The 20432-nt window shown below is 50.2% G+C and overlaps 1 protein-coding gene across 1 annotated transcript; it reads left to right on the plus strand.

The window, feature by feature from the left end:
* Window positions 1-3591: 3591 nt before the first annotated feature.
* On the plus strand, window positions 3592-20074 carry Igfbp5 (insulin like growth factor binding protein 5). The gene is made up of 4 exons (XM_005070509.4): window positions 3592-4710; window positions 14223-14452; window positions 15026-15145; window positions 15776-20074. The coding sequence occupies exons 1-4, from the start codon at window positions 4377-4379 to the stop codon at window positions 15905-15907; spliced, it is 816 nt and encodes a 271-aa protein (XP_005070566.1). The 5' UTR covers window positions 3592-4376; the 3' UTR covers window positions 15908-20074.
* The last annotated feature ends 358 nt before the right edge of the window (window positions 20075-20432 follow it).

The raw sequence follows: 20432 nt of genomic DNA on the forward strand, positions 1-20432 counted from the left end.
GTGAGCAGTCCTCCTGAGAAAGTCCCCAGCCACACCGGCAAAATGTTCTGAGCAGCAGGCGGTGACCTTCTGTGTCTTGACTGTGTGAAATAGACAGAGCAACATTTTTTTAATATGTAAAGGGGAAAGGTGCCGTACACTTTGATGGAGATCACATTCTAGTTACTCATCGGAGAGTTTCTAGGGCTTGTGTTGATGGACACAAAGGCACCACAGTCCAAGCTGGAGGGACCTTGTCTCTCCAGGGTAAATCATGAGTGGCTGCTAGTGGGACATGGATGATTTTGTGGCTCACGTAGGTGTGGTGCTAATGCCAGAAGCAGTGGGCAGGCTTGTCGGCATATAAAGGTACCCACAGGGTGTGGGCACACAGCTCTACCCCTCGGTCAAGCCTTTACCTCTCCGTGCACCTAACTCCATTGTTAGCCCCTGCTTCTTCTTTCCCTGCATGAAAAGAGATGGAGGCATGTTTTCAATGATGTATCTGTTCTGCCACCTAGCCTTCAGTGATGTCATTACACCAAAGCAGCCTTGAGAAACTCCTCTGCCCTGGCTCAGGACTGCCGAACTTCTTTACTGAGGACTTGGTGCCTGTTGACCTTAGAGTCGGATCCAGATGAGACAGTGGAGTTAGTGTGCCTTCATGCCCTGGTCTCTCTGTGTGTATGTATCTGGGAAACAGACAAGTCAATGGTCAGATCTTGGAAATGGAACCAAGGAGGCAAGCAAGCCTCTCTTCTCCCCACCCTATTAGCAGGCATCATCTGTGCCCTTGAGATCACACCAAAACCTTCCAGAAACAGCCACCTTATGGAGGCTTGGTAAGCATGGTGAACTAAATCATGCCCTCTGCCCAGGTAAAGAGCACAAACCTTTCATTCGCTTGCAGTTTCTGAAGCTGGGTTCTAATCATCACTCCATTCTTGTCAAAGCAAAGGAGAGAGTGACCTCAGAGGAGATGGAACATGGTGGGTGATATTTAACTTCCAGCATCTCTGAGAAGATGATACTCAAAGGCTTTTCAGAGCTCAGCTATACACCACAAGCATCAAAGCTCACCTGTACACAAGCAGCAAAATTCATGGCAGCAAAATTAAGCCAGTGGTAAAGGATGTCTCTGGGAGTAGATTTGAATCTGACTAGAATAAGCTAGCTAGCTCAATGATACTTGCTGATGTTAACTCCCCCCAGCTGCACCATCTTCAAAAGGTAATTGTAAAAAGCCTGGAGCTTCTGGAATAGAGGGCAGAGAGAACGGAGTCATGTGAGGCCCATATGCCCCAACACCCTCCTCACTGAATGTTACATACGGGCTGCCCAGCACCTCCTGTCCTCACCAGTCCCCTCTCTTTGGACAAAGTCCCTGCAGACAATCCCAGGGTGCTGAGGGGGCTACCTCCTCTCAAGAACCCAGCCTGTGTCCCTTAACAGCAGTGCCTGTCTCTAAATTCCTTCTGCCCTTTCAGAAGCAGTGATCAAAATTGCTGCTTAACACAGTCTTTCATTGAACTCTCCCCATGAGCCCACCCATCTCTCCCCATTACCCCACTGTCACCATCCAAGGACCACACTGTCTGTTCTTTCTTCTCTCTACCTTCCTATCTTCTCTATGAACCATCTCCTCCTCTTTTCCTGGTCTTCACATGACATATTTTCCAGCCACAAGAAGCCAGCTAGGAAAAAGAGAAGTTGTCACTGCAGGCCATTGAGAGTGCAGGATGATAGGAACTGGGTAATTTATGGTCCCTCGTGAGAAACACCTAGTTTTCCAACTTATCTCAAATGCCACCTCGAGCTGAGCTGAACCCAGCCCCACACCATGCCATCCCTGTCCTACCACTCTTCTCACGTGAACTTGACTTAAACGAGAAAACACCAGTTGGTGTCTAATTTGCTCCCTACCTTACCAACAGTAGAGACAAGCAGCTGGAACAAGTCTTCCTACTTTCCCTCTGTCTGTCTCTCTCTGTGTCCCTCTGTCTGTCTCTCTCAAGTCAGTGCACACAGCTCTTTCTCCCTCTCCTAGCCAACACAACACCTAAAACTCCTTTGCACTAGGTGCAAAAGCACAACTTTTAACTTTGGGCTTGTTTTAAAATGTGCCTTTCAGCAAACAGGGGTTTGAGAATATGGGATTTGGATCTGCAGATGTGCACCGGGTGAGATGCTCCCAAATGGAGCTAGCAAGGGAAATACTTTCTCAAAAATAGTCCTTCAGAAAGAATTCTTATCATAGATAAGGGTGCAGTCTAGTGGCAAAATTCATGAAATGCAGCCCCTTTTCTAAAAGAAGAATAGAGCGCTCAGCAAAGGAGGAAGAGACTGGGACTTGGAGAAAAGGCAAGAGCCCCACCCCAAGAACTCCCCAGAGACCGTCACTTGATCATTTCTTTTCCATCTGTGGTGGGCAGTCTACAGCCCACCTATCATGTCAAACTTAATTTTTAAAAAGCTATGACCATCATATTCCTTCTTTCAAGGATTAGGTTTTCTTTTGTTTTCCTAGGGAAAGAATTGTCCCTAGTGCCAACCAGCAGTCTGGGGTTTCAAGTGCCATGGTGAGGTCCTGGGTGGGGATGGCTCCTGTCCAGGCCCCTGGGCTGTTCCCGTGCACCCTTTAGCCTTAAGACAAGGTTTCCTTCAGTGTGGCACCTGACCACTCCAGGAACAGCCCACCCCACAGAAATACCCCCTTGGTAGTCCCAAGAAGGCCATCACTAGTCCTCCTTCCTTCCATTTAAAGGGACATTTAAGGTGTCCATAGGAAGGACACCTTAGACACCAGGTAATACTAACAACCCACAGCATCTCTTCCAGTCTCAGTCATTACTCCCAACAAAGCTGGGTGGGTGGGCATCTCTTCTGGAAAGTGCACATAACACATAACACACACACACACACACACACACACACACACACAGGAGCTTCCCTGGTCAGCTATGTAAGTGAAGGAAAATGACCACTGAATGCTACTAAAACCAGTATCCCACCAGAAACGCCTACAAGCTCTTGCCTTTATCCCTTTTCCCAGACTTTTGATGAGGGAGGGATCTCCCCCCCCCCCCGGCCCCCCAGCCTTAAATTCATCCCAACAACCATCACGGGCTAGTGTGTACTACTTGTCCCCCAAACACAACATATAACCCTTCAGTGGTCACTTAGATGCTTTATTTTTTTTTTCTAAAGGCTGGAAAGGACTTCTTAGGGAGCGTACACATGGCTCATAAAAAATGTGAGTCCTAACAGCCAGGGTCCAGGCTAGTTGTGGGGGAACCGAGTCACTACATGGTGTTCAGCCAGCTCGTGGAGATTGCTATCGCCTATTCCTCCCTCCACCTTCTCCCTGCTCCCTGTAGCTTCAGTCTGTCCCCCAAGCCCTTTTCGTACATTCCATGGGGCGGAGGGCACTGTTCAGGGAGCGAGCGAAGGGGAGCCCCCGTGTGTCTAGAAGGCTTCTCCCCACCCCCACCCCGTGTGAGTTTTTGCTGCAAAGCTCCTTGGCATCCTTGCATGGGTTGGGTGTTGGGGAGCTCAGATTGCAGCTACAACTGGCTGGCAGCCAGGGGCCGTCTATTTAAAAGCGCCTGCTCGACCAGAGCCCGCAGTCTCTTTGGAAACTTCTGCCGGGGGGTTAAAAGAGCTAGCAAAGAGCTGCAAAGCTGTTTGAGCTTTTTCTCTTTTTTTGTTCCTTTTCGTTATCCCCTCCTCGGTCTGCACCCTTCTCCGGACTTCACGCAGAACCTGCGTGTTTCGAAGAGGTGGTGGCAGAGTAGGAGACAAGAGGTGTTAGGGTCCAGGCTTGGTGAGGTTTAGGTTTTTGCCGATTTTTTTTCTCTTGATTTCAACACCCCCCCCCCATCTTCTTGGCAGCCGCCGACGCTTCTTACCTGTTCTGAGGCAGCGGCGAAGCTCACAGCAGAGGCTTGGAAAGGAGTGGGGGTGCGTTTTAGATTTTAAGCAACAAGAAAAAAAAATAAGCCAAGTCCAGTTTTTTCTTCATCACCCCATTTCCACAGCCTCCAAGCTCATTATTTCTGTTGCTTTGGGGTGAGCAATTCTGTGGTTCCCCCCACCCCTGCAATTCTGACCCGACCCCGCCTCGGGGTTTCTTCGGCCTCCGCTCACTCTGCGTGCACCTGGCGCGCCTCTTTTTTTCACCCCCAACCTGTTGCAAGTCTTTAATCCTTGCAACTGGAACTTGCGTGCAGGCACCTGAATCCTCCTTGCCTCATATTTTGCAAGTGTTTGTTTGGGTGAGGGCACCTGCTCTACCTGCAAGAGATTAAAAAAAAAAATCTCCAGGCGCCCTCTTGGCCCCTTTCTCTACGCACTCTCGCTCTCCTGCCCCGCCCCGAGGTAAGCGAGACTCGGAGAAAATGGTGCTCAGCGCGGTCCTCCTGCTGCTGGCCGCCTATGCCGGGCTGGCTCAAGGCCTGGGCTCTTTCGTGCATTGTGAGCCCTGCGATGAGAAAGCGCTGTCTATGTGTCCCCCCAGCCCTCTGGGCTGCGAGCTGGTCAAGGAACCTGGCTGCGGCTGCTGCATGACTTGCGCCCTGGCTGAGGGGCAGTCGTGTGGCGTCTACACTGAGCGCTGCGCCCAAGGTTTGCGCTGCCTCCCCCGGCAGGATGAGGAGAAGCCGCTGCATGCCCTGCTGCACGGCCGCGGGGTTTGCCTCAACGAAAAGAGCTATGGCGAGCAAACCAAGATAGGTGAGCGCTCCCGGGGTGTCAGTTGCACCGCACACGGGCAGGGAGTGGGAGGGGGAATTGGACGGCTGGGGACCCGGGACAGGTTGGGACCCGGGACCGGTTGGGACCGGCGCACTTTGCGCAGTAAGTGGCTTAGACCCGGGTAGCTCCTGGGAGTAGATGGGGTAGGTCCTTGCACCTCGGACTTGGAGCCCTAGCAGATCCTGCTATCCTAGGCGTCTGTCTAACCCAGCCTCTTGCAGTTTGCGCTCCATCTCCTCTAAACCTCCACCCCAGCCTGACCCTCCCCCACTCCCTAACTCGTGGCAATCCTGACTCCGAGCTCCTATTAAGTATCAAAGTCCAAATCCCGTGTACCCACTCTGAAAAGGAACAGGTTAAATTATCAACTCCCTTCTCCGCCCCACCCCCACACTTTGTTCTCTAAACTTTAAAAAATCTTTTTGTTAAAAGGTCATTTTCATGGGGGCCTGGAGATGCACTACCCATCTTTGGAGTTAATTCTACTTTGATCTCTCCAAGCTTCAGTGCTCATCCGGTTGCCTCCAGACTTTCCTGTCCCCCCATTCTTACTTAGTCAGGGGTGCACTCGCAGGTACACACACACTCACACACACACATGCACGCACACACACCCTGCATCTTAATAACTAATGCCTTTGGCATAGAGGTGTTGAGACCTCACCCATATTTACACTTGCTGCTTTTGAATTGGTATGATTGGTTATGATCGACGACAAAACACATTGGACTGTAAAAAGTGTCTTTTTTTTTCCTCCCAGGAAGAGAAAGAATACTTCAGGAATGCTGGGGTAGGGCATGGGGTAGAGGGTGAAAAGGGTTTGGTGTTCTGTGTTGAATATTCTTCCCTGAATCTAATGACTTTTCCCTCCTGAACTCAGTTTTTACCTAAGATTTAAAAAGGACATAGGTTTGAGAGGTAATGAGAGATGCGGGATGAAGACATCCTCAAGTTCCCAGTGGATGCTCTCCCTCTCCATCCTCCCCTCCCTTTCTCCCCACTCCACTCCACCCTAGCACCCCAACCCCCATCCCCACCAACCACTTAAACCAGACTAAAAGTGAGTGTGGCTAAATGCATGAGGGGCCCTGGAAACGCAGAATGCAAAATTCAAGGGGCGGAGACAGGAAGACAGTGCACTGCGAGCCACCCCTCCCTTTTGCCCCGCCCCTTCTTGCCCCGCCTCCAAGTTCTGTGTGCCCGGAGTCTATGGTTTAAGTGATTGACAAAGCTTCTTGTTCAATCAGAACAGTTCTGCCTCAAGCTAGGTTTCTCTGGGGAGTTGCCCGATTTTGTATATATATAGTCAACGATGCACAAAATCTGAGCTAGGAGAAATTAACAGCTATTGACTCTCTCCTAGAGGAGTTAAGACTTAGTTAAATGTTTATTTGGTGCCGTTCCTTGCAAAGACAAAGGCATTCTCACCACCTGTCATCCTCTATTACTCACAAGCACTCCAATGTGAGTTTTTTTTTTTAAATGCAAACGAAGGACCTAAGGACTGAGCTCAGCATATCTCCCCGGGAAATTCAGGTTTTGACTGTCACAAGAAGGTGCATCATGAGAGGGAGGGGGACGAGGAAACCTCGGAAGCCCCGGAGACCGATTTTCCGGGTTATTTTTATTGCATTCCTGCCCGCCGAAACGGTGGGAATACATTACCTGGCTTGGAGACAAGAGCTGTGGCTAGCAATCCCATCACAGCCTAAGTGCGCAAGTTATGACTCCGCAGTATCCCGGCCGCACTTTTATTTGCCCAGCCTTGGGATTGATACGGAGTAGCTGGGCTAGATGTGTGCGCACGCGCGCGCAAATGCAGGGCCAACAGAGCGGCAGCATCCAACTTCCCAAGTCAACATTGCTTGCGCCCGCGTATACACACACACACACACACGCACGCGCGCGCACGCACACACACGGGGGGGGGCGATTCTTGTTCCTCGCCAAGTCGCTTTAGAATTCTCTGCAGCTGCTTCAGTCTCCACCTTCAACAGCCAGCCCTAAGCAGCCAACCCCCTCTCTCCTCGCCCTCACCCCCGTCACAACGCTTCTCCCCGACCCCAGCCCGCTTCTGGCAGGGGCCTAACCAGCTGCGGTTGCGCCCTGGCTGCTGCCCACAGTGGCGAAGGCTGTTGCTTTCCTCCCGGATGGGAGCCGGCTCTCGGAGAAGATCCTTCAACCTGAGAGCCATTGGCTGGATTCCTAAAAAGCTAAAGATGACGTCATTCTTAAGGAGAGGAAAATGCATAGTGAGAGAGAAGGATGTCCTCTGGGTCCTTTAGAAGAAATTACTGCTCCCTAGATCCCTTCCCCCACCATCGACATCTGAGTAGTATGAGCGGATGCAAGCTGTAATATACATATAGTGTATTTATATTTGGTATGCAATCAAAAGTACATATTATATATTCCTATATTATTCGCATTATGTAACAGCCCCAGCACAGCATATTTCTAGAATGAGAAGTGAGGAGCGGAGAAGAGTGAGGTGGCAGGCAGCCAAAGCTTCGGGAGAGGCAGGCGTTTGTAGGAGGCTAAGACGAGCGGTTTGCTCGGTGCGTTGCTTGGCAACTGGAGAGGGCGTGGCCTGGAGCTCGCCCGGTGCTGGTAGCGGGCACCGCCCAGCATTTTCTTTTGGCCGGTTCAGGGACCAGAGATAGATATAGAAACAGAGGGCAGTGTGTGTGAGGCTAAAGGGACGAGGGAGACAAGAGTTTCTAGGGCCAAGAGCAATAAATAAAAGTGAGCTTCAGGGGGTCAAAGAAGGCCCAGACTTTCCTGAAGGCAAGTGTGGTGGGAGCCCAGCATACTGAGGGTCTGAGTGGTGTCTCCTGGTGAAATCTGAGCTATAGAGAGTAGAGGGTTAGAAATGTCAATCCTGTCATTGAGAAATCAGGCAAAGAGAAACATAAAATGTGCTTCAGGGAAAGAAAGGGGAGGGGGGCATTACCTAAATGAAAATGAATTCAGCCTTTGCTACTTTGAGGGGTTTGGCCTCCGTAGACTGGGCTTTAACTCCAACCCTGCTCCAAATGCCACGCTGAAGTCCATCCAGAGCAAGGCTTTTTGGCCGAATCCATGTCTCATGGAAAACTGAGAGCCAGTTTCCTGTCCTACCGCACACTCTCCCTTTGCAGCAAGTCTGTGAGCTCTGGCTATGCTGTGGCCAGCCAAAACAGAGAGCTGCACCGGCGCGAGTGGTGCTTTGACTTGATGCTTCTTGCCTTTGCCCCCATCTTTCTGCTGTGTCAGCAAGGCCTGGAAGAGCCGCACAGTTGGCCCAGAGAAGCTCCTTTTCTTTCCAAGTGCCTTTTTCCCCTTCAGAACCCTCCATTCCCTGACCCTCCCCCCCTTCCCACCCCCACCCCCCCAACCCCCGTTTCCACTCCCCAAACTCAGAGGTGTCATCCCCTGAGGACAGGAGTTTTAAATCTGAGCTGCTGTGAGTTAGTCTCCAGGCTTTAGGCAAGCAGGTGGCCCCAGCAGCCCCACAGGCCAGGGCCAAGCTGACCCTCCAGCCAGAGGTCACTGAGCCAGTTAGAGCAGAGGGCATGGAAGCAAGAATCCCAGCTGACCCTGCCTCTGAATCCAGGGAGGAGGAGAAAAATGGAAGGGAGGATTTACCAAAGAAAGTTTTACTTTGTACCTGAACAGTCAATGCCTATGAAACATTAAGGTATTCAGTGTAAGGCAGAATTTAAATTTAAAGAAGGAATTAGGACCCTCCAGGGCCACCACATTCAGAAGCTGGAAGGGCGGTTCACAACCAAGTATGAACAAGGGACACTACTACCAGCGAGAGTAGGGGGAGGGGTACCAGGAGCCTCGAACAGGCAAGTGGGAGGGGTTTTATTTAGTCGCAGTTTGCTCTTTTACCAGTTAGGCAAAAGTAGCAATTCTCAAGGGCTGTCCTTAAATTCCAAACTGGGTAGGTTATTCAAGGCAGTAAGACTGGTCACATGTCTGCAGAAACAAATGAGCAAATAACCAAGGAAGCCAATACAGATGTCTGCTTCTCTCACCCAGCCATGATTTATTTCTATTACGTCACTTACTTCTTTAAGAAAAAATCAGCAACAACATAGATCCAGATGAGTAACTAGACATTTGTTTGTGAGATTTGGTCTTTCCTGCCTGGCCACATGTCCTAGCTGCTTGCTAGCATCTGTCCAGAAGTTGTCTGGACATTGGCCAAAGAACATCAAAGCTGCAAGAAACCCACAGCTACCATCATGGCCAAGGCCCTTACTTTATGGATAAGGACCCTGGGACCTAAAGAGGAAGCCACTTGTCGAAGACAAGATCTGTGGTGGTCAGGACTTGAATTCAGCTCCTTCCTAGGAGTTGTGATGTTTTGTCCTGCTATCTCTGGCTCCTGCCTATGCCTGGCCTAACCTGCAACCCAGACCTTAGGCCAACATTGGGGAATGTTACCCGCCAATGGTAGGTGTTCTGAAAGTGAAAGAGAAACCCTCCACTTAGGGGTGCCCTATTTTTGTGGGCTGGGAAAATGGTGGAATAACGCAAAAGTAGGGACTCTAATACCTCCTTGCTCTCAGCGTTTCTTCTGTCCCTTTTCCAGGCCAGTGGTTTGGTCAGAGGAAGTGAGCAAGGAGGGTTTTGAAGGAATGGTATTCAGCATAGCCTCCAGGTCTGCGGGCCAAACCTCATTTCCTGAACACAAGGAGCTCTCCTGATGTGGCAGGCTGGCCTTTGCAGCCCTGTCTGTGGCCACCCGTGCTCGTCTCTCTGGAGAACATAGTACCTCAGTGGTCTACTGCCCGTGGTAATCTGTCTCCACAGCAGAGATCTTCCCCGGGGCTGACTAGCAGGATGATGAGACCTGAGGTAGGATGAGTTGACAGAGGTGACTACAGGGTCTCTACATCAGAAAGAGAAGGAGCCATCTACCACAAAAGCTGATAAAGAAAAACTCACGAGCCAGGTTTGTCCAGGTTAATCTGAGGCTATGCCAAGACCCATCCTCACCTGCCCAGAGACTGAGGAAGCTTTTCCCTTTGGGGCAGCTGGGGAAGCAGGCAAATTTTGCCTGCCTTCCCTGTAGGACCCACCAGCTGAGCCTTTAGGCTCAACCAAATAGGTTATCTTATACTTTAGTCCTCAACCTAAGCTGCCAAATAAATGGCCTTTGCCCAGCCAAATCCTAAAGCTGTCACTGAAATTGCACCCAGAACAGGACCTCATATGATCTCTGCCAGTTTGTGAATTTATATCAGTCGCAGTTATTTGAACTCTAAATTACACCCATCAGGGCTGTAACAGCTCTCTATTCTCCACTATGGGTGTGTCTCCTTCCAAAGTCTTTAGAATAGGATATCCAACTGAAGTCTAATACAAGCCACATATATAATGTTTAATTTTCAGGTGGCCACAATTTTTATTATTTTTTCTAGCATCCAAAAATTTTAAAGGTTGAACAGAAACAGAGGAAATGAATTTTAGTAGTGTATTTTAACATAGCATACCTAAATATCATCTCAACATGTGCCCAAATAATGATAATGAAATTATCAATATTCTTTCATAAGCTATCTTTGAAATCCATGGCATCTTTTCACATTTACAATGTAACACCTCACTTTAGACATTGTTGCAATGTCATTATATATATATATATATATATGGTAAAGTTTATTGTATGTTGTCCCAAACATACTTGAAACATTTCCAGTGAGCAAACTTTCGAAATTTAAAGCTAAGCTATTTGAAATTAAATGAGTCCTTCTGACACTCCTCCCTCTTAGGGTACAGTTGTCTACATTTGTTTTCCTCTTGGAAATTCAGATCATCATTCTGATTGCTAAAATCCCTGGATTTTACTGACCACAGGGATCTTCCTGAGAGAACTTGGGGCCAGGCAGATGCTGCCTTGAGCCAGACCTCTGCCCAGAATCCCTCCTCCCTTCTTTGTATGCAAATGCACTCACACAGGGCAATTGAACTAATTAGCATCCATCTGCAGCTGGGAGTCAGACTTGGAGAGACTGAAACGTGTCTTACATTTTGGGGGACAATGCTCAGCGAGTTTCTGGCTCTCCCACAAGACTAGTGTTGCAACATAGAGCAGGAGGCTGCCTATTGGCTGAGAAACAAGACTCGGCAATGTGGGGGCGGAGCATTTAGCCTGACTATTTTTGTCCCTATGCAGGCACTGATCAGTGTCCCTGGCCAGCGCTATCTAGTAGAGCTTACAGTGATGATGAAAGTGTTCTATCTGCACGGTCCAGCACAGTAGCAGCCAACAGCATGTGGCTGTGGGGCACTGGAAATGTGGAGAGAGCAACTGAGGCCCTCTGGGGTGTTGGCGCTATGGTTGGTTAGTTGGTTGGTTGGTTGGTTGGTTTGGGGGTTTTTTGTTTGCTTGTTTTGCTTGTATTTGTTCATTTAAATAGCCACTCTGGCTCCTGGATAGCACAGTTTCTGCCAAACGGAAGCCCCACTCACCAGAGGCACCTGTTTCCAGCACTGCGCGGCTCTTCACTCCCCCTCTCCCACCCTCCACACCCCCCCGTGCTTTCTTTCCTGCAGCGAAGCGATCCTACTCAGAGGCAGGGGCATGACTGAGATGGCCTCCCACAGCATTCATTTAGCTATCAGTTGCCCCATTTTCATTTCAGAAGTGCTTCTAGACCCAAAATCTCTTTGCCTTTGGGGCGGCTTCATTTGTGCATTCAAAGAGTATTTGTGGAATACCATCCAAAAAAAAAAAAAAAAGATGAAGATAAACGACAAAGCTGTGTGTCCCTAAGACCTCAGAGAGCCAGCAGGAGAGTCCCGGGAAACCCAGGCCTTCTTTTCACTTCTCACAGGGAGATTCTGGGTATCCCATCTTCTGACTGGAAAGGGAACTGGAGCCTCTCCCTGGGGATAAGTGGAGCCCGCAATTCCTATTGAGCCATGGGCATCCCACACTCCTCATTCTCTGAAGAAACCTTTCCCATTGGTGTCTAGAGGGAGGAGAGGATGGGGTGTGTTTCTCTTCTCTGGATCACCTTCCCAGCCACAGATTCAGAAATGGCTCTCTGCCACACTGTCCTCCACTCTTGGCCATCCCCTGACCGGCTCGGTGCACGCTGGAGGCACACAAGGAGGAAGAAAGGATTGGTGAGATTCTCAAACTAGCAGGCAGGGGAGACACTCAAGTGCCAGATTTTTTTCAAATTGCATCGTCCCTCCAAATGTGCCCAAGGTGAAGGGGGGAGGGGTCGTCGGTCTCCTGCGCCACCTACTGGTCACCTGGAGGTATGGCCCCGCTTGTTTCTAAAAGCCATGGTAGTTTCCTGGAAATGTTCTTCTGTACCCCACCTTAATCCCTTCAGGAACATCAGTTCGCTTTCTCTTCGTGAAATGACTCAGGGATAGCCAGGGTATTTGTGACCTTTTTTATCTAAAAGCCAAACTTCCAAAAATAAAATCCTGTTTGTGACTCGGCCACAAGATAGCTGGCATTCCAACTCAGCACCTGCCTCCCAGCCCTTTAACCTTCCCCCTCTCTGGCCTGCCTCCAGATTCCCACTGTCTCTCGGGAGTCTGCAGGTGACCACAAGACCCTGTTTGGTATCTTTGGTACTCCACTCTCCCACTGCCTGAGTAATAGGTTTCTAGCCTTAGTGGGGTGTAGCGGCTCCAAAAGCTGGTAGGCAAATCCAATTTTTAAGCCTGCCCTTCACAAGCAAGAAGACTGCAAATTAGGGGGGTGTAAGCGCCCCCAGCAGCCCAGAGTTTGCAAAAGTCTCTTAAATTCCTTAAGGAAGGGGCTCTTACTCTACTTTCCTATCTGCACAGGGCCTCCAGACTAGCCTCCTCCTGCCTGAATCCTGTCCCCAGATCCTGTCTCCAAGTACCACAGTCAAGAAAACTGACTTCATCCCAAACTATCCTCTTTTAATCCCTACAGTACTGTATTCCACCATCAGCCTGGGATTAGATATCCCAACAGGTTCTGTATGATACCGTGGAGTTAGACTCTGAGAAGGGGGAGGGGCTGAGAGATCCCCACACTGAACTTGACCCCGGGGAGAGCGTCACCCCCCCCTGCGCACTGTCATATACCCCAGGCCCCTCTTACTTTCCAGTAGTTGATTCTCTTTCTCTCCTGTGCATGAACACCTGACCCAGTGACTAGATCAATGCAAACCTCTTGCATCTTCCTTCTAGAGGAACCATACATAGATGCTTTGCTCATTAAGCCTGACAAGCCCAAGAAAAACATAGGCTTAGGAGCCTGGTGTGCTCTTCTAACCACCTCCAGATGCCTCCCCTCATACCAGATCTCCCTTTGGGCTGCGATGTTGGAGACATCCAACAGTGCCTTCTCCAAAACTCGTCCTTCCTCACAAATGTCCCCTCATCCCAACTTCCTTGAATTCTTTCCCCTTCTCTTTCTTATCTGAGATACCTAGCTGACACCATTTCTGGGTATCTGAGAGATGGTTAGCTTTCCTTCACCCTGTCTTATTATTGTGGGCTATCCCAAAGCCCTTTTTCCTTTTTTGAGCATATGAATAGCAAAGATGATAGAGTCTGGGCCCCCAAATCTTCCTGGACCTACATCTGTCTTACTGTGGCTCGTCCTAGACACTGGGGAGCAATCTAAGGTCTCCCCACTCATAATCTATTGAGGTCGCAAGGTCAGGGAAATGAGCGGAGGGTGGCGGGCACCAGGGAGAAAAGAACTTACTGGACATGTGTGCTGAGATGGGCTAGGCAGGTGGCATTTACAGACTAACAAACACAGGAACAAAGTCCTGCTTCTTTTCCTAAAGGTCATAAGTCAGCTAAGTATAGACTCTGTCACCAAGTTGCTCCTATATATAACTGGTCTGGCCCCAGCCAGCTGTCAGCCCCTCTCAGAGTAAGCTGACTAATGCCCAGCCTCCTGGGGCCCAGAGCATGGTGCAGAGCCAGCTGGGAGCTAGTGCGGAGGGATGAGGCCTCTGGGTTCCATCAGCTTCGTACCTCTCCAGGGCCCACATCTCTGCCTCTTCTGTCTCAGCATAGTCTCCACCCTCTGCTGCTCCTGTCCCTAGATACCCGTGTCCAAACATCTCTCACCACTCAGCCCGGTTGTTGAGAAAGTACAAAGGCTTCCTAAGAGGGCACGCTTAGCTGTTCTTGTCCATGTCCGGACTGTGCCCGGTTTTCTTCCCTTGGCCCAGATCTCCGGGTCCTGACAGCTCAACCTCCGGTCTCCAGCCACTTCCTCGTCTCCTGGGCCGCGCCACTGGCCAGAAAACGTTTTCCATAACCTCCGCATGCTTTGGGCTTTGCCCTGTCTCCTTCCTTCTCTAGCCTGCCTCGGCTCGTGCACTGAGACTTGGTCAAGGATCCTCCGATGACGTCTCTCACCCTTTTCGCTTTCTTGGACCTCGCATCTCTCTGAGCCCCAGAGATTACTCTGATCCCAAACCTCCAAGTCCTGCTCTCTGGCCCCAGGAGCTGATTTTTTGACTCCATCTTCCTGCAGAGAGAGACTCTCGCGAGCATGAGGAACCTACCACATCCGAGATGGCTGAAGAGACCTACTCCCCCAAGGTCTTCCGGCCCAAGCACGCTCGCATTTCCGAGCTGAAGGCTGAGGCCGTGAAGAAAAACCAGAGGAAGAAGCTGACCCAGTCTAAGTTTGTGGGGGGCGCAGAGAACACTGCCCACCCCAGAGTCATCCCTGCGCCTGAGATGAGACACGAGTCTGAGCAAGTGAGTCTTAGGAATTCTCGCCTCCCTACCCCAGCCTTCGCCTCCTTACTTGAGAGCATCCATGTCCGTAGAGGATGCATAAGCTAGACTAATAAAAGGCTCCGATGTGGTCACAGTGGCTCAGCTGAGGATTTGGAAGGGTGATTTTGAGAATGTGAGTCTATTTATCTGGACTGAGGGCTGATCATAGTGAGTGGAAACAGAAATAGTTCTTCAAAGAAAGTGCCTGTATTAACAGTGAGCACATACGACCCCAAGAAGAGGTTGAACACTATCCCAGCACATCTGGAGAATGCAGCCTGTGTCTTCGTTACTTGGAAGGGTAGAAAAGTCGAGGGTGAGTGACCTGAAAGATTAACGGGACAGCAGGACTCAATGCCTGGCTACAAACAGGCTTACTGTGCAACCAAGGCACCAGACAGGTGAGGGAGAAGAACTTTAATAGCTTGTGACAGAGGTGACAGATTTTCTCCCAGAGTCCCTTTGGGTGCCACCCATGAACCAAAGTGGGGAGCGCATCTGAGTGGTGTCCACTTGGGTCACGAGAGTTTCTTGTCCCCCCCCCTTTCACAGGGCCCCTGCCGCAGACACATGGAAGCGTCTCTGCAGGAACTCAAAGCCAGCCCACGCATGGTGCCCCGCGCTGTGTACCTGCCCAATTGTGACCGCAAAGGATTCTACAAGAGAAAGCAGGTGCGTGCCCCTGGAGCCGGCTCACAGGCCCCATTGCTAGGGGTTCTGATTGGCAGGTCTGGAGTGGACTCAAGGACTTTACATTTCTAACAGCACCACCTTGACAGTACCTATAGGGGACTCCTAATCTAAACTACAAGCTAGATTCCTTTGAGGTACATCTTGACCCTGTCATTTCTAGCCTGTGACCCCAGTTATTTAAAGGCACTGGGCCTTTAGTTTCTCGTGCAAAATGGGAACTAGCAGTCCCCATTACCCCGATGGTGAGAACCCAAGGCACTGGGAACAACTCCTGCCATGTGCCATCTTAAGCTGTGTCTGGCTCACGATAGAGCCACAGAGCCATGTTTCCTGTTTTGATGGCTACAGTCCCCTCTTGATGCTCTCTGGGGAACGTGAGGTTGGGGGGGTCCCAAAGCGAGTGACAAAAAGGAGATTGCAGGACCTACTCCAGGGCGGATGCCTGAACTAACAATTTTCTCTGGGTTCTCCCGTGAGATGGAGATCCCCAAATCCCCAAGAGTTGGCTGAAGGTGTACCCCTTTCAGTTCTCAAGTTTAGGGGGAAAGTAAGACGAGAAGAAGGCCTCAGGGTACAGCTGTCTCATTGCTTGTTCCCTCCCCCGCCCAGTGCAAGCCTTCCCGTGGCCGCAAACGTGGCATCTGCTGGTGTGTGGACAAGTACGGGATGAAGCTGCCGGGCATGGAGTACGTCGATGGGGACTTTCAGTGCCACACCTTCGACAGCAGCAACGTTGAGTGATGCGTCCCCTCCCATCCTCCCCCTTTCCTACCCCCCCGGCCCCAACTCCAGCCAGCGCCTCCCTCCACCCTAGAACACCACTCATTTCATCTCATTTAGGGGAAATATATATACATATATATTTGAGGAAACGGAGGACCTCGGAATCTCTAGCAAGGGCTAAGGAGACACTCCCCACCCCAACCCCGAAAACGTATTTCTTTTTGATGCAAGTTGAATGGACAGAGAAGGGACGACGAGGAAGAGCAAGAGGGACCGAATCGAGAGATGGAGAGAAAGCATCGGTGTAGACACGGGGGGAGTGACAGATAGGGTTACAGAGAGACAGAGAGAAACAGCGAGACAGAAAGGACACCACAACCAGGGCTACATCTGTCCTTCACTTCCAGGCCTGGTCAGAGGTCGGAGAGGGGTTGGGGCACTCAGAAGTGTGGCATTCAGTGACACCCAGCTTAGACTGGTCAGGGGAAGGAAGGAAGCAACAGCATGTGTCGGTGCCTCTCTCAGGTCTGCCGATTCCTCCAGACCGCTGTGTGGATGGCAAGGCCCCTGTCCCCCGCCCTCCTCTAACCAGTGCAGGGTGGTCCCACCCCCAAATCTACAAACACTAAAAAGCATTCCATCCCTCTGAGGACAAAGGAAATTGAGTGATTGCCAATAGGCTTTTCCCCAAGTGGATGAGTGAACTCAACATCTGTACAGATTATACTCTTGATGGAGATTTTTTTTCTAGAAGTCAGTGCCTGCCCCAACACTGGAAAGACTTGACTTTCCAGGGTGACAGCAAGCTTGTGGCTTTAGCCCTTGATTTCACTAGACTCAAAGCTGGCCCAACAGCCTCTGTGGAGGAGGAGGACAGGCGGAGAGAGCAACGGGGTGTGTACTTATTACAAGGCTCCATGTAGACATATATAGGCGTATGAATCTATTTTCTTTATTTTCCCCCTCTTCTTTTCCTTCAAAGTGTTGCATTACCTCTTCAAAGTAGTTCCCTTTGGGCCCTGAAGAGCTTCCTCATTCTGGGAAAATTCGTATTCAACTAATACAACCCAGAACACTAAGTTTGCCTGCTTCTGGACAGCCTTCCCCATGAGCTACACATTTGGCTCTTTTGTAGGACACAGTGGCAGATCTTCTCATGATTCCCAACCTGTGTTTAAATGTGTCCACAAGTCAGGATGCAGCCATGTGTCACCTGTGCAGCGTGGGCCACCCCATGTCACCCTTCCAACCCTCAGGAAGTAACTGTCTTACACCATGATACGTAAGCCCACCAGGTGCATCTTTAACCCACTGGCCTGCCCAGGCCTTTCCTTATGTCTCTTCAGAATTGTATTTTGAAAGCATCCCACAGATGCCAGACTGACAGATCAGAGAGAAAGTGACATGAGAGATGGCAGAGGACGGGGTAGTGTGGCGGGGGGGGCGAGGCTTCCACGGAGAGAACTAGAAGATGGAGCAGGGACTAGGGGCTGGGGGCCAGGAGAGTGACAGAAAGATGGAAATACCAACAGAATTTCTCTTGGCTTCTCCCTTCTGGGATTTAAGAGGAGAGGGAAGGGGTGGTCTGGGTTAGAAACAAGCTCAGATCACAGAGCCCACAGGGTGGGGAGTTGAGGCAGGATCTAGACCTGAGAAGGGTGGCTGGAAACCAGGATCCATAGCCTGACTGAGTATGGAAGGGACAAGAAGATGCGCCTCAGACACCACAACTTCAGATCAACTTCAGCCCACAAGAAAGGACTGAGGCCAAAGAATATCCCAAGCGCACCATCCACTCTGCCCAGGCACGCATCCTCTCGGACGTGGAGGATGACATAAAGCCCACGACAACTCAAGCATAGGTCTTCACGGCTGTTGTCATTTGCCAGCCAGATTTCTATCCAAGAAAAAATGTTATTGTCCACTGACTTAGGACTGTCCTCGAAGACTGAAGACAGCCCAGGGAGGGCAACAAGGACGCTAGTACAGGAGGCCCCTTTTGTGCTGTGGGCACAGCTCTTTGCTCTTTCTTGATGGCATGGCACAGTAGAGGCCCCCTCCAATGCTGAACCTGGAACAACAAAAAGGGACAGCAAAGAAATAAACTTACGTCAACTCGTGGGAAATAGGTGGCTATGGAGCTTAGGGGATGTCTCCTATTGCCTGGACAAGACAGTTGGCTGGAAATGGAAGAGGTAGTTGGTCTTCACAAGACAAAGGGCCTGATGGGGATGGCAACTAAGGACTCGCCAGACCTGCGGGGTGAGTGCACCCATCTCCCTGCCAATGTCCCCAGCCCCCAACTCGTGCACTTCAGTAGGCCAGTATCCTAACCCTTCTCCATGGCGTTCTCCTTTCTGCCATTATTTCTCTGGATTTCGAGCAGTCATGTGACTGGGATTTGCCAAGTGGATACTGGGGTACCACTGCCCCTAAGAAAAGACTGAGCCAGGAACTGCCTACTCACTGACCCCTCCCAGGCCTGGACCTGACTCCTGGGGGGGGTGCTCTCTTCACCCCACTACTTGCTGGACCTTGAATGAGCCCCTGCCCCTCACCTGGGCCCTTTGTTGTGAGCCATGGATGGAGGACATTGTACAGACACTTTGGCCTTCCCCAGTTCAGCCTACACCCCCAAACTTGTGAGTCTCTCCAGTGCTTTTGGGGAGAGGCATGTCTAGGCAGCTACTCTCTCCCTAGAGGAAGCTTGCCTTTAACAGACAGATGGCACTAAACCTTCCGAATGGGAGGTCTGGCTGGACCCAAGATAGAGAGACCATGGAAATAGGGTCACTGAGAGATAGCTTCTCCATGTCACAGGGGTCCCACCATGCCCTGAGTAAGAGTCTCTTTGGCTCCGTTAGAGACCTCTACTTTGGGACTGTCCACAGCCATCGGCCTAAGTGTTGTGTGTCCCCATCAGCCCTCTTCCTTGGAAGGCTTCTTCCCGCCTCTTTGACAAATGCCTCACTCAAGCAGCAGAAAAAAATGAGCTCTCTTCCCCCACTACTGCCAGGTTAGCTGAAAGAGGCCTAGCCAGGACAATCTTGACCATTCAGAACAAAGCAGGGAACCTAGGGAAGAGAAGACTGTATGTTTCTCTGACGGCCAGGCCTAGACAGACAAGGCTTGGGAACATGCGCCCCACAGGAGGCTGAGAAGACCTTCTGTGGTCACTCCTCTTCCCCCTCCAAGACCCTCTTCCTACCACGATCTGTCTTCATAGTGACTTCCTCACTACCAACCTCCTTAGAAGAGCAGGTTGCCATGGCAACCTCCAAACCACCCCCCCCTCCGGCCCCTTCCAGGCAGTGCAGCAGTCCCTTAGCTCACTTAGGCTCCTGGAGGGCAACTTGAGAGGGCAGTGAGCCAAGGAGAGGAGATCCTCTAGCCTTCCGGCTTTCAAGAGAAAGGAGGCTACCATTTGAAAGATGGCAGGAAAAGGGAACTAGGTTTTCATCGACCAGGAGCCTGGGGGTTGGACTGTCTTTATTTTGAAACCACTAAAGAGCAAGGATTCTTGCCCCATTGTTACTCCACCTTCTTTTGGGTTCTTGCTTCTTCCTTTAAACATGTTTTCCTTGGTTTTCAAGTGGAGTATAGACTTTAGCCATTTCACAGACTCTGGCCTCCTCTGTTACATCTTTCTGAATGGGGAGAGAAAGGTGGAGGGTCAGAGGGGGAGGGGGTCCCTAGCCACCCTGCCTCCATTCACCCCAGTTCTCTGGTCCCTAGTCAACAGCCTCCTCCCCATCTCCAACACCATCACTGTCACACAGTAGCCTGTCACCGGATAGCACAGTTCAGACAAGACTCCTTCAGATTCCGAGACGTCTACCGGTTGTTTTTGGGTTTTTTGTTTTGTTTTGTTTTCAGTTGGTTTTTTTTTTTTTTACAGCAGCAATAACCACAGCACATATTACTGTAGGTCTTTGTAGCGTTCCATTCAGACACCATAGGTTGATTTCTCTTCTTCTTCTTCTTCTTTTTTTTTTTTTTTTGTTTTCAACTTTTAAAGAAAAATGCTTATACTTTGTACTGGTGAAATGGATGAAAAAATAAAAATAAAACAGCAAACCAGTTTGCAAAAAACAAAATGCGGGAAAAGAAGTCACCCCAGTGTGGGAGAGCTCGGCTCCTGTTTAGCATATTGTACTTAAGGAAATAAAAAGAAAGAAAAACCCAGAAGATCTCACATTTTATTGCAAAGTGAAGATTTCTGTATTCTATTTATTCAACCTATAATTTATGTTACTCCTTGATCTTTTCTCTTGTCGTGACAAAGCATTTATTTAATAAAGTTATGCGCTCAGTTAGTTTGCATTGCCTTCCTCCTGGGGCAGGGGGCTCTGTGAGCACCCAGGCTGCCAACAGGAGGGGAAGGAGGAAGGCTGGACCTGTGTGTCCTCCAGGAGGTCACTGAGTGGAGAAAGGACAGTCCTCGCAGACGGAGCCCATCTTAAGTTGCCATTTTCTTGAACTCTGTATCCGTACCCTAGGTTACCCTACAGAGCTGCTGAGAGTCTCCGGGAAGCCAAATTAC

This window comes from Mesocricetus auratus, unplaced genomic scaffold (genome assembly GCF_017639785.1).
Source record: "Mesocricetus auratus isolate SY011 unplaced genomic scaffold, BCM_Maur_2.0 Super-Scaffold_100010, whole genome shotgun sequence".
Taxonomy (NCBI): Eukaryota; Metazoa; Chordata; class Mammalia; order Rodentia; family Cricetidae; genus Mesocricetus; species Mesocricetus auratus.

Excerpts from the sequence above, each read along its gene's own strand:
- Igfbp5 (XM_005070509.4), top strand. The coding sequence starts at position 4,377 with ATGGTGCTCAGCGCGGTCCTCCTGCTGCTGGCCGCCTATGCCGGGCTG. Across the intron at positions 4,711-14,222 it reads TGGCGAGCAAACCAAGATAG|AGAGAGACTCTCGCGAGCAT; the intron begins GTGAGCGCTCCC and ends ATCTTCCTGCAG. Across the intron at positions 15,146-15,775 it reads GATTCTACAAGAGAAAGCAG|TGCAAGCCTTCCCGTGGCCG; the intron begins GTGCGTGCCCCT and ends TCCCCCGCCCAG.